This window comes from Eumetopias jubatus, unplaced genomic scaffold (assembly GCF_037043125.1).
Source record: "Eumetopias jubatus isolate StellerSeaLion01/CBP00866 unplaced genomic scaffold, mEumJub1_p1.0 scaffold_4, whole genome shotgun sequence".
NCBI classification, from domain to species: domain Eukaryota; kingdom Metazoa; phylum Chordata; class Mammalia; order Carnivora; family Otariidae; genus Eumetopias; species Eumetopias jubatus.
This window is the reverse complement of record NW_028274810.1, coordinates 117,594,975-117,607,804: the sequence shown is the minus strand read 5'-3', so window position 1 is coordinate 117,607,804 and position 12,830 is coordinate 117,594,975. Positions and strand designations below refer to the sequence as shown.

Here is a 12,830-nt window from a genome sequence, read left to right as displayed (position 1 = left end):
AATGCCCTTCTGATCTAGAGGCAACTTACACCCTCTCTTGGAGATGTGGAAACGGGAGAGATCTATTGCTTAATTCCAAAGCCATTATCCCTGATCAATCAAGGATATATCCTTTTTTATTTAATTAATTAACTTGAAAAGCAACTGGGGGTTGACTGCCTAGTGCGAGTTAATTTACCCCGTGCTGTGGTCCATGCTGGGGGCGCAAAGAAATAACATGGTGCAGACCCCCCTTAGAGGACACTGGGTGGAGCAGGAGACCATGTGCATGCATTGTCCCATGTGGCCGGTGCAGGACAGGGAAGCACAGGTGTTTGAGGAGCATGGAGTTTACCCGGAGAAATGCCAGGGCAGACAATGGGCTGTCCTTCCCAGTATTATGAGAGCGCACACTCCATCACACTGGCTTCGGGCACAAGTACCACACCAGTGAGGTAGGGCCATGGATCCCGGAGTATGGGGAGAGATGTGGGTTCCATTTCCTGCTTTCCTACCACCGGTGCTGTCGCTGTCACTGTGGCTGCAATCACTGTTATTACTGTCATTACTACACTCTGCTAGTACTGCTTCTAGGACTGGTGTTGCTGTTGCTATTACTACCATTACTACTGCTGCTCCTGTTATTACTGCTACAGCTCCTGTGACGACTGTTACTGCTGCTATTGCTACTGTTACTTACAACATTGCTAATAGTGCTAAAGCTACTGCTGCTAATACTGCTGCTGACATTGCTATTACTACCATTACCACTACCGTCAGTATCAATACTACCTCGGCTACCAGGACAACTGTTACTGCTGCTGTTGTTACCACTACTTCTACAGCATTACTAATATTGCTACCACAGCTGACAATACTGCTGCTGACGTTGCTATTATTACCATTACCACTACCGTCAGTATTAATACTACCTCGGCTACCAGGACAACTGTTACTGCTGCTGTTGTTACCACTACTTCTACAGCATTACTAATATTGCTACCACAGCTGACAATACTGCTGCTGACGTTGCTATTACTACCATTACCACTACCGTCAGTATTAATACTACCTCGGCTACCAGGACAACTGTTACTGCTGCTGTTGTTACCAGTACTTCTACAGCATTACTAATATTGCTACCACAGCTGACAATACTGCTGCTGACGTTGCTATTACTACCATTACCACTACCGTCAGTATTAATACTACCTCAGCTACCAGGACAACTGTTACTGCTGCTGTTGTTACCACTACTTCTACAGCATTACTAATATTGCTACCACAGCTGACAATACTGCTGCTGACGTTGCTATTACTACCATTACCACTACCGTCAGTATCAATACTACCTCGGCTACCAGGACAACTGTTACTGCTGCTGTTGTTACCACTACTTCTACAGCATTACTAATATTGCTACCACAGCTGACAATACTGCTGCTGACGTTGCTATTACTACCATTACCTCTAGTGTCAGCATTAATACTACCTCGGCTACCAGGACAACTGTTACTGCTGCTGTTGTTACCACTACTTCTACAGCATTACTAATATTGCTACCACAGCTGACAATACTGCTGCTGACGTTGCTATTACTACCATTACCACTACCGTCAGTATTAATACTACCTCGGCTACCAGGACAACTGTTACTGCTGCTGTTGTTACCACTACTTCTACAGCATTACTAATATTGCTACCACAGCTGACAATACTGCTGCTGACGTTGCTATTACTACCATTACCACTACCGTCAGTATCAATACCACCTCGGCTACCAGGACAACTGTTACTGCTGCTGTTGTTACCACTACTTCTACAGCATTACTAATATTGCTACCACAGCTGACAATACTGCTGCTGACGTTGCTATTACTACCATTACCACTACCGTCAGTATCAATACCACCTCGGCTACCAGGACAACTGTTACTGCTGCTGTTGTTACCACTACTTCTACAGCATTACTAATATTGCTACCACAGCTGACAATACTGCTGCTGATGTTGCTATTACTACCATTACCTCTAGTGTCAGCATTAATACCACCTCGGCTACCAGGACAACTGTTACTGCTGCTGTTGTTACCACTAGCACTAGTACGACAGCCCTACTGAGACTGCTACTGTGACTGTTACTACCAGTGTCATCACTACCTACTATAGCCCCACTATTCCTGTTACCCTTGCAACCAATCACTAATACTCTCCGTAAGTAAACTCAATAAGCCAGGCAGAGTCCCAGTCACTGTACTGTTTACTTGGTCATTTAATCCTAAATAATAATTCTATAAAGAAGGTATTATGACTTCCTCCATTTTACAGAGGAAGAAACTGGAACACAAAGAAATGACGTAACTCGCCCAGGGGTCACCCCATCCGTAAGGAGCAGAGAGCCCGAATTACAGGGTCATAGGTAACACACAGATTCTACCCAATTTTCCCAACTGACCCTCCCAGTGTCAGTATCTGCTTGTCAGATCCTTGCTGACACTCGATGCTTCTCAGATTTTAAATTTTATTGCCAGTCTGATGTGTAAAAGTGGATATCTTGTGTTAATTTCCCTCCCTGTGTGTAGGCAGGGCACATATCTTTACTGACCCCTCGTATCTTCTCTGTATTCCCCGCTAGCTGTTTAGCTCTTTGAAGCAGGGATAGTATTCTGCTTCTATTAAGCACAGTGTTCAAATGTTATTGGAGCGTGTTTGTGGAAAATTAAACAGAAACCTTCATAGTTGCTTTACCCCTGGTGGCCAAGACTGTCTGAATAAAGAATAATTTTCTTATGTTTAAGAGTCACCTGGAAGCTTGTTTGAAATTCAGACTTCCAGGGTCTAGCTAAAGGTGGTCTGAGTCAGTAGGTCTGGGAGGGGTCCCTGGAATCTACATTTTAGCAAGCATCCAGGTGGTTCTGATACTGGTAGACCCAACTTGGAGAAACACCACACAAATTCTGCGTATCAGACACACACAGGATCTTGACAACTCCCCAGGATGTGAGAAAATCACAGAATACACTGCAGTTTAAAGGTGAGGCAGCCAGTCGCCCCACATATAAGGAGAATCAAGACAAGACAAGAAAGCTTTCCACATCTATGCTCTGCCCAGGTACCAGCCAGGCCTCTGACAGCTCACCTGTGGGTGTGGCTCACCTGTCAGACTCGTCCACAGGCGGCCCCTCCATCTCAAACCTGCAGGCACAGCCATAGTCCTCGAAGTCCCGGGGGCAGAGACTGGCCACACACTTCATACCGCTCACGAATTGGAGCAGCGCAGGGAAGTTGGTGAAGACAGCTTGTAGCCAGGTGAAGTGGGAGCCCAGGCAGTCTGCGGGGAGAGGACAGCGGGGAGGGGACTGGAGACCAGGGTCAAGGAAGGAGCCCCTGTGCCCGGGACTTCCCACACCTCCGCAGCCTACTAAGCCCCTACTGTATACTCAAAACTGTTCTGGACAATTGAAGGGAGGTGGGTTTATAAGCCATGGCCCCTGTTGGTTGTCCCCCTAACAAACAGTCATTTAATCCTTCTCCCTTACCAACAAAGCTGAAAGAGACTCAGGCGAGGTGAGCCTCCTCCCTAAATCCCTGTGGATGTTTGACACTTGCTCGTTCTCAGCTGGTCATGCTAATCCCAGGCTCCATGACAGTGAGTGGCCTGGGACTGAGCACGTGACCCAGATCTGGCCAGAAAAACTTAAGAGGAAGTCTGTTACAGGTTTTTGGGGATTATTTTTTCCATAATGAAGAATGCAGGCATGTAGGGGGCCTGGGTGGCTTAGTCGTTAGGCATCTGCCTTCAGCTCCGGTCATGATCCCAGCGTCCTGGGATCGAGCCCCGCATCGGGCTCCCTGCTCCGCGGGAAGCCTGCTTCTCCCTCCCCCACTCCCCCTGCTTGTGTTCCCTCTCTCGCTGTCTGCCTCTGTCAAATAAATAAATAAAATCTTAAAAAAAAAGAGAGAGAGAGAGAGAGAATGCAGGCATGTCAAGAGATCCTTTTGATCTATACTTTTCTTCCTTAAATATGGGTAAGAATATGCTGGCCAGGGCTGCAGCAACTATTTTGCCACCATGAGGCCCAAAGTCTAACGTGGAAGAGCCAGTAAACTTAGTTATAGCAGTGGGGAAAGAATGAGGCTGCTGGGTCGCTGATACCTGTGTTAAGCTCCTGCACCAATCCTGGTGCTTTCAGCTTTGGTGAGATAATTAAATGTCTTTGTTATTTAAGTCACTATGAGTCTGCTGAATGGATCCCAAATGATACAGTCCCAGCACTGGGGAGCTGTAATCCAGGGCAGGAAGAGAAGGGATATAGACACTAATAATTTGGGGCCCCTACTATGTGCCAGAAATTGTGCTAGATGCTTAAAATAGCATAATGGTTAAGACTGCTAGTGAGTTACACTTTAGAAAGCATTCACTTGGTCCGTCACCGCATAAACTTCATGTTAATCCTGCGGGGCGGATGCTCTTCTGTCACTTCTATTTCACAGATAAAGAAACTGAAGGTCAGAGATCTGCCTGAGGTATCAGCCAGTGGTAATGATTTGCCCTCAACAAGAATGCTCCTGCAAACAAAATTGGCAAGAGAACGATTTTGTTTTTGTCTTGTTTTGTTTTTGATTTTTACTTTAAGCTGCATGCTCACCCTCCCCTTTCTCCGCCTTTCTGATCAGAGGACTGCTAAGTGCTAACCGGGTGACCCCATAGCCCTGATTCTAATGCACAGGGTCACACACGGGGAAGCTTGGGGAGGTCAAAGAGTGGTCTGCGAGGACTAATTTCACCCAGACTATTCTAGTTCTTCCTACCCCATTCAAACTTCCTTTCCCGTGTTTTGTTTCCACATAGCATAATCAGAAAAATGAAGAAATAATTCTGTACCGAAGGAAAAAGCCACTCTAAGGTTTGTGTGTGTTTATATAAATACTCATTTTCACTCAATAACATACGGGGCACCCACACTTAGCCACCTACATATTTTCAGTGCCGTCCTCTGGCAAGCATGGTCTAATCCAATAGCAGTTCAGCGCTCTTTGCTCCTGTCAATCCTGTGATAGCCTTATTTTGGGGCTACTTCTAGAAAGCAATGATGGGAACCATCGTGGTGCCTGGCAATTGCTGGTCACATGATAGATACCTAATTGAGAAATGGAATACTTGGAAATCTCTGGGATTCTTAGGCTTTATGTATGTGTATTTTACCTTGTACATTTAGTAGTTGGGGAGAGAAAATCCAACAACTTTGGTGGAGGGGACTCAGCTCTGGACACAGAAGAGAGCTCCCTCCTTCCTGGCATGTCACATAACTCCCCTCAGCCCCTCCCCTGTGCAACAGGGGTACCTTTCCCTTCCTGGCCAGGCTGTGGTGTGGTCAGGACTAAGGAAGTAAGGACTATGAAGGCGCCTGGCAGCTTGGTGACTCATCCTGCAGTAAAAGACACCACTACTCTCTGGATCACACAGTTCAGAGCTTGCTGGGGTGGCAGAAGCAGGGGAACCCAAAGCCCGGTAGTTTGCTCAGATTTCCCACACTCACCCCATGCCCTGACACCCGGTGGATAGAAGCACGTTGGTATTTAACTTACCAAAAATGTCGGCCACACTTTCCACATTTTTAAACACCCCAGGGAAGGATGTGATATCTGAGTGGAAGGTAGAGAAAACAAATCAGAGAGCTGTGGTTTCTCCCCTTCCCCTGCCCAGCCTCCTCACCCTGCCCCACCCCTGCGAAGAGTAAGCAAAACCCTTTCTCTTTCTCTAAGGATAGATTTGACCTTGGACTAACTTTTTAGTAACATGGGTTACCATGGAGACCCAAGAAGATGAGACGGGAACTGTGTTACCAGGCAACATCGCTCGGTGGTACAAAAGACCCTGGATGATAAGGTGTATCTGGACTTGGCAAGGACCATGGGTGAACTATAAATATCTGGTGGGAAGTCATTGTCTGGGGGCTCCCTCAGTGTGATAACGCTTGCAACTGAAGCATGCTTTTTCTGGGCATCCCAGAAATTATACCTATGGAACTGTTACTAGAGATACTAGTTCTAATAGAGACTGAAGCTTCTAGGCCAGGGCAGGTCCTGTGGCTGCTTCATGTGAGCCCCATTCCCTTGTACCTGCGCTGCTCCCTGGGGGCTCCCAGGAGATGTGGGGATCACCCGCGGGGCCACTCTCCTTGAAAAGGAATGACTGGCATGGCCTGATGGCACACAGGGCTTTCTGGCTTTGATCCTTTCAAGTGCCAAGTGTGGCCTGTGAGTCTTAACATCTACTAGAGGTTCTCTTTGGCCTGGGTGTTGCACTTCTCATGGGGGTGATGGCATTTTGAGAGAGGTCAGATGGTCACCTGGGTCTGGGTGGGACTGATCACTTTGTTTGCATGGGCTCATGCACAAAGAACTTGGTGACTCAGCTCACTTCTCTGCAAGGTGGGAAATGAATCCCAAATTGGGGGCCAACGCGACCAGCTGGTTCACTATGCATCGTGGTCTTTAGCAGTACCCAGCTAGAAACCCACCCGAGAAATCTTCACAATCCATCACCAGGAAAACCTCCCCTTCCCAAAGGAACAATTAGGGGTCCTCTTTTCTTATCAGTAGAGCTCTGGAATACCTTTTCTTTCTCTTTTTGTCTTACCTTCTAGAAGGCTCAGAGCTCAATTTGGAGCTAAGATACTGTGACCATATAACCCTCACGATTGGCCCATTTATTTCCATCCCCTGTTCCCTTTTCAACTAACCTTCATTTGATGGAAGTTGTAATATTTTGTCTCCAAGGAGAGAGCAGAGGTGGGTCAGACACAGGGGAGACTGCAGAGGGGGAGGCTTTTGAATCTTATTTGAATCGCTTTGCCTACAAGACCCCAGCAGTGAGTGGTATATTCAGAGGGGGTCATTCTCCCTGCCAATATCCTAGACAACTTTCTACCTGGTGAGGTCGCCTAAGAAATGTTCAAAAATCCTTACTAATATTTTTTGTGAGTCCCGGAGGCAGCTCCCGTGGAAGGTGTGGGGTGTCCAGAGGATGGCCCCCTATAATCAAGGAGGAGAGAAGGGTTAGCAGGAGCACTTCCACTTGCTGGGAGGGGCAGCCAGGAGGGGAAGGGGTGCAGGTAAATTCAATTCTATGTATTTTTTTCTAGGACCTGCTGCGTGCTGGGTCTCTGATGAAAATAAGGTGGCCCCAGTGTTTCAGATGGGTTGGCCTTAAGAGTAGCCTTCTGGTGGAAGATAAGAGAGGTCTGGGGACTCATCTTGAAGCTGTTGTTGCATAGGGAGCAAACCATTTTACTTTAAATTGCATGTTTGTTTGGAGTGCCATAAGATGAAAGATAGGTGGAAATAAGTGTGGGCAAGGAGAGGCCCCTAGCCCCCAGGGAGCTTATCATCAAGGACAGGGCTTTCCCACACTATCAGCACACAAAATGATCAATGGCTGTTAGGGATACACGCATGCTGAGACCCAGCCCCCTACCCTTCATTTATCCACAGTGGAGACATGGTGAGAGGATGCAAGTTTTGAATTGTGTGAAATATTTGGGTGGGGAGCCAGTGCGACTTGACCTTTTCCCATACTTGGTCACTAGGCTGGGCTATGTCCCCAGGGGCTTTGAGTGCTCAGTATGAAGCAGGGGGTCTGCAGGGAATTGAGAGGGGCTGGAGCAATGGTGTGATATTAGATGAACCTGAGCCTGCAAGATCTGACCGCATGCGGGTGCCTGCGTGGCTCAGTGGGTTAAGCATCTGCCTTCTGCTCAGGTCTTGGTCCCAGGGTCCTGGGATCGAGCCCCTTGTAGGGCTCCCCGCTCAGTGGGGAGTCTGCTTCTCCCTCTCCCTCTGCCCCTCCCCCCTGCTCATGCTTTCTCTCTTTCTCTCTCATGCACTCTCTCAAATAAATAAATAAAATCTTAAAAAAAAAAGATCTGACATCATGGATCAAAGAAGCATGTCAAGAGTGGATTAAGTAGCGCTGAGAGGTGTGCTGCGGACAAGCAAAAGTTACCCCAGCCATTAATCATTATTATGACTATTATTACCAACTTCTTCCACTCACTGCCCCCTCTCCCCTCCACACTAACAAATGGTTTGCATTGCTTGGACCTCACCTCTTCATCCACCTCATCATCACCAGGGACATATCTCAGGGGCACAGACATGTTTAGCAGGTGCTTGTCTGCAGGAGAGCACTCTTCCAATCTACAAACCCTGTGGGCTCTCCCTGGGTCCAGGCAGCCCCCAGACCCTCTGCTGTCGGGCCCTCCAGGGATGGGTTGGAGGGGAAGGCAGCTGCCCTCCTATGCACCATACCCCAGCCCTTCCATATGACGAAGTCGGCCCAGCACCAGCCTCCCTCCCAGCCGGATGTGTTCTGTGGCTGTGGGCAGGAGCAACCTCTCTGGTCCTCCGGATTTCTCACCATTAAACACAGAGGAATGGTCCCACTGAGGGGTATTCCCTCTGGCCGAAGAGCCATGGGCTGCACCGGGAAGTGCCCTGCAGATGTTCAGAAGGTGGGGAGACCCAGGACTTCCTTCAGCTCCAGGTGAGCCTTATCACAGAGCCCACGTAATTGCTCCGGTGCATTCCATATTTGGTGTAATTGCCTCAGAAACGATTTAATTAGCATACCAGCCAACAGCTAAGAATATCTGCTGTCTACTCAGGCAGCAACTGTGAAATACCGCCTGGTCCTCAATAATTACTTCTCTGGTATCTCCTTGGCATCCTGGCCAGTGGAGGTGGTTTGCTCACTGAGAAACAGCTAACAAGGATGCATGCCCCCTACTCCCACCCCTACTTACTCTCAGGGTGTTGACACCCACACATTTCATTAGCAACTAAAGAAGTGCCCTGGATTTGAAATTACTGATCCCAGAGGACTGAGGTGGCTCGCTCACAAAATTCAGAGGGGTGGCAGGTCCCTGGGGATGAGAGAGTTCTGGTTCCGTGGGAGTGCTGCTCTAGGGGAAGGAAGCTAGCATTCGTACCGTTCCAGGCTCGGTTTTACAGGCATCCCCTCAAATCCAGTGCAGTGCCCAGTGCTGCGGGGCACGTTTTGCCATTGGCCACTTTATCAACAGTGAAGTTGAGACCCATGGCGGAAGCTCTAGCTTCTTCTGCCCTGGAACCTAAAGCTTCCCTCCATCTGTCCCTGCCTAGCTCTGCCAAACCATCTCCCTCTTTGAATCTCACGTTTTTGGGATGCTTATCATTTTCCAGAAACCAAACTACTTCTTACCATCCTGGCTTGGCTTGTGCCATGCCCTGAGCCATGACCTGCTCCCTTTTGCGTTACTGACTTATGTTTTTGGATTCCATGCAAAGTTTGAGAAGTCCAACCAAAACCCCAACACGGGCTGGGGTAGGGACACCTTCCCTGGCTCCCGTAATGTGGGGACATCCTTCTCTCACTGCACTTATGACGCCATGTCGCAATGATCTGTTTATGTGACCGTTTCCCCCACTAAAGTAGGAAAGTATTGAGGGTCAGAACGCTGATGCATTAAAGCACATGTTCAGTAGGTAGCTCTTTAATGAGCAAATGAGCACACAGTGGCTGAACTACGCCATCAAATGACCAATTTATCAGCCAGCAAGTGATGGCCCACTAGAATCATAGCGTCCTAGCCTTGTAAAATTTAAGCGAAATTAGGAGATGTCATCTTGAGAGAGTGGAAAAATGCGGTCTATTGGTGGTTACGAGTGGTGTTTCATAGTATGAAGTATTCTACCCAGAAGATCAACCAGGGATGCACAAAACCCATCTTTGCCTGGCCTCTGTTCCCAGAAGTTCTGGAAGATGGACGTGCAGGGAACAGGGAGCGAGAACCAATTTCGCTGTGTGATGTGGGCCGGTGCAGAGCTCTCCAAAGAAGGGAGCATGTGGCGTAGGTGGAAGGTCCAAGGAGATCTCCCTCTCCTGACACAAACCTGACCACCATCCCACTGACCAGTGCCTGCCCTTTGAAGTCATGAGCCAACTCTCAGTGAAGAGAGGAGGGAGGGCAGCCCCTGTCCCGGATGTGTGCTGGGGAGGCAAACATAGATGCTGCTCCCACTCCTGCACAAGGACAAAGAAACACCCCAGAGAGAGGCCTGGTAGGGCACCGAGACCCTCCACATTGCCAACACGCCCAACCTTGCCTTGAAATCTGAGTCAGTAGCCCTGGGAGCACAGCTGCGAGAAGGTGCCCGGCACAACTCCAGCTTTGCAAGTGGAGTGCTCTGAAGGCCCAATCAGAGTTTGCACTGGCTCAGTGGGTATAACGCCGTGGACCACCTCCTGGGGTACATGGGACTCTTCTGATGGACTCCTCCTTGGTGTCCTTGCCAAGGGCTCCTCAGATCCAGCAGTGATCACGGATGCCTCATCTTCACTGGCGCAGTGTCTGATCTCTCCCCCTTCCTGGTTTCTGTCTCCTTGCCTCAGAAACAGCCCTTTCCCCCCTGTAGTGCCTGGACCAAGATGTGGTGCGTTTGTTGGGTGGGCGGTGTTATCTCTGTGGGAGTCATACACTTAGCCCTGCAAAGTTGGGGCTGCAGATATGGCACATTTAAATCTGCACGGACATGCATACGTTTGCACCTGAACTTCCTATGGCTATAAGTTTTGGACTCTCGCTGTTTGTGTCTGAGAATAAAACCTCCCAGGACAGATGCAAAAATGCTTGTGACAGTTTATAATAACAGGAGACCATTGCCTCAGTCTTATAGAGAAACAAAACATTTAAAGAGATGTGTAAAACGTGTCTAGGGTGTGTTGAAGGGGTAATTTCGATCAAAGGGAAATTTATTGTTTTGGAAAAGGAAAAACTCAGTTAGAGAAGAGAGTATGTTTGAAAAATTAGAAGAATGGGCTTTGGGGGGTGAGATCTCATTTTATTTTAAAGATTTTATTTATTTGAGAGAGAGAGAGACAGAGAGAGAACGAGCAGAGAGGAGAGGCAGAAGCAGGCTCCCCTCTGAACAGGGAGCCAGACGCAGGGCTCGATCCCAGGACCCTGGGATCGTGACCTGAGCTGAAGGCAGACACTTCACTGACTGAGCCACCCAGGTGCCCAAGATCTCATTTTAAAGAATAGGGAAGAAATTGAAAAGCTGTAGACTATTTCACAGTTTTATCATCAAAAAAGAGACAAGTCAAGACCACAGTTGGAATTTGATCGAGACAGTTGAGGTCTTGGTAAAGGTGGAGCCCCGGGAACAGCAGCCCCAGTGGTGCTATCCCTGGGAACCCACATCACAGCAAAATGGTTTTGATAAGGAAAAAAATCATCCATGAAGGAACTCAATAATCAAGAGAAAACCAGCACCTCCTGGAAGTGGGTGTCCACCTGTCTTGCAGGGAAGGTCTGGGACGGTGTTTGGGAGCACTGAGACCTGCAGGAAAGGCTTGGCGTCTTCTGTGAAGTGCTGTCATTTCTGCTCACAGGCTTCTGGGGAACATGTAAACCTCTGCAAATCCGCTAACTCAGGTCAGAGTCACGATAAATTGTCAACAATATTGGTGGATTCACTGTGGCTCACCCTCACTATTGTGCTTAGAAGGGAACCGTAAAAGGAGGCTCAGCGTGTCGGTCCCGTGTTGACCCGAACAGGAGGAGGAAAAGAGAAAATGTCTGGATGAGTGAGTGATATCAGTCACAATGGAGCCTGAGCAGCTGTAGGAAGGAAAGAAGTGAGTTGGGGTGTTTGAGAGTTGCACCAGTGTGCAAACAAGAAAGAAAATAGGAAGGAGCCCGAAGTCTCAGATTTGTAGCCATGACTCCATGCAAACTCAAAATGATGACCCTGCCTGCCAAGGAGCTTGCTCAGATGTCTTCAGGCTTTGGTGGGGTGGGGGACCCTACAATGTGGGGTAGAACTGTGTTTGCCTCTCCACCAGACACACCGGCACAGGGGAAAGGGAGCTGCTGCATGTCAAGAAGGCTGACACACTCGCTCCGAGGAAACCAGCAAAACACGGGACAGAGGTCCATGGGCAAAGGGAAGAGGGGATGTGCTATCAGGGGGAGGGATGGTTGCCAACAGGCCACCCAGTGGTCCTTTTAGTACCTTGGGCGCTCCCTCTCCCTGACCTCATCGCCCATCCCGTGCTTCATGCCCTGGATAGGGTGCTCAAAATATCTGCTGAAATAAACCCATAGCTTATTGTTACTGTTTGATTTCCATCACTCCTAGGCAAAGGGATAAAAGTAGTAATAAGCAAATCAGATGACATTTAACAGTCCTCCCCAGTGTTCATATTAATTATGGACCAAGCCAGAAATACAGTGTAAAATACCATTACTCACCGCCATGTGGGGCCGTCAGCATACTTAGGAGAAGAAGCAGGATCATAGCGGGAGGGCAAAGGCTGGGGGCCGAGGCATCAACTGGAACAGCCTCCTGGGAGAGAAGTCAGCGGAACATGATGAGGATGTTTTCAGAGATCCCGGGGAAATAAGAACCACCAGGAGCTCTTCGTCCCAGGGTGGAGTGCAGAGACAGGGAAGAAGCCCTGAAAGGGTTTCTGTCCCAGCTTTGCCACTGACCAGCATTAACTAATGACATTCAGGAGATCACGTTCTCTCTCTGAGATGCACCTGGAAACTTAGCCAGGTGCCCCTTGAGGACACAGATCTGGTTGTTCGTTTTCCCACGGTTATTTATTGTGTTTCAGGCACATTGCAAGGATCCTGGAATGAAAAGTGAGGGAAAAGCACTCCTCATCTGCGAGTAGTTCACAGACTAATGAACTGAGAGGCAGTTGAACGAGTGCTACAGTTTGACTTTTGTAGACTGAACTGTAAAAAACCCATACATTGGGCTACAGCAGCCTTCCGAATATACCTTTCGCCGTCTGAC

The 12,830-nt window shown here is 48.5% G+C and overlaps 1 protein-coding gene across 1 annotated transcript in view; it reads right to left on the bottom strand.

Moving 5' to 3' along the window:
- Positions 1 to 12,323, bottom strand: part of OC90 (otoconin 90) — a 31,349-nt gene extending 19,026 nt beyond the window's left edge. The window contains exons 1-4 of the mRNA XM_088022879.1: positions 12,278 to 12,323; positions 6,951 to 7,016; positions 5,568 to 5,624; positions 3,135 to 3,309 (exon numbers count right to left, since the gene is read on the bottom strand). Coding sequence (XP_087879005.1) covers positions 3,135 to 3,309; positions 5,568 to 5,624; positions 6,951 to 7,016; positions 12,278 to 12,323 — 344 coding nt within the window. The remainder of the gene's footprint in view (positions 1 to 3,134; positions 3,310 to 5,567; positions 5,625 to 6,950; positions 7,017 to 12,277) is intronic.
- Between the last annotated feature and the right edge of the window lie 507 nt (positions 12,324 to 12,830).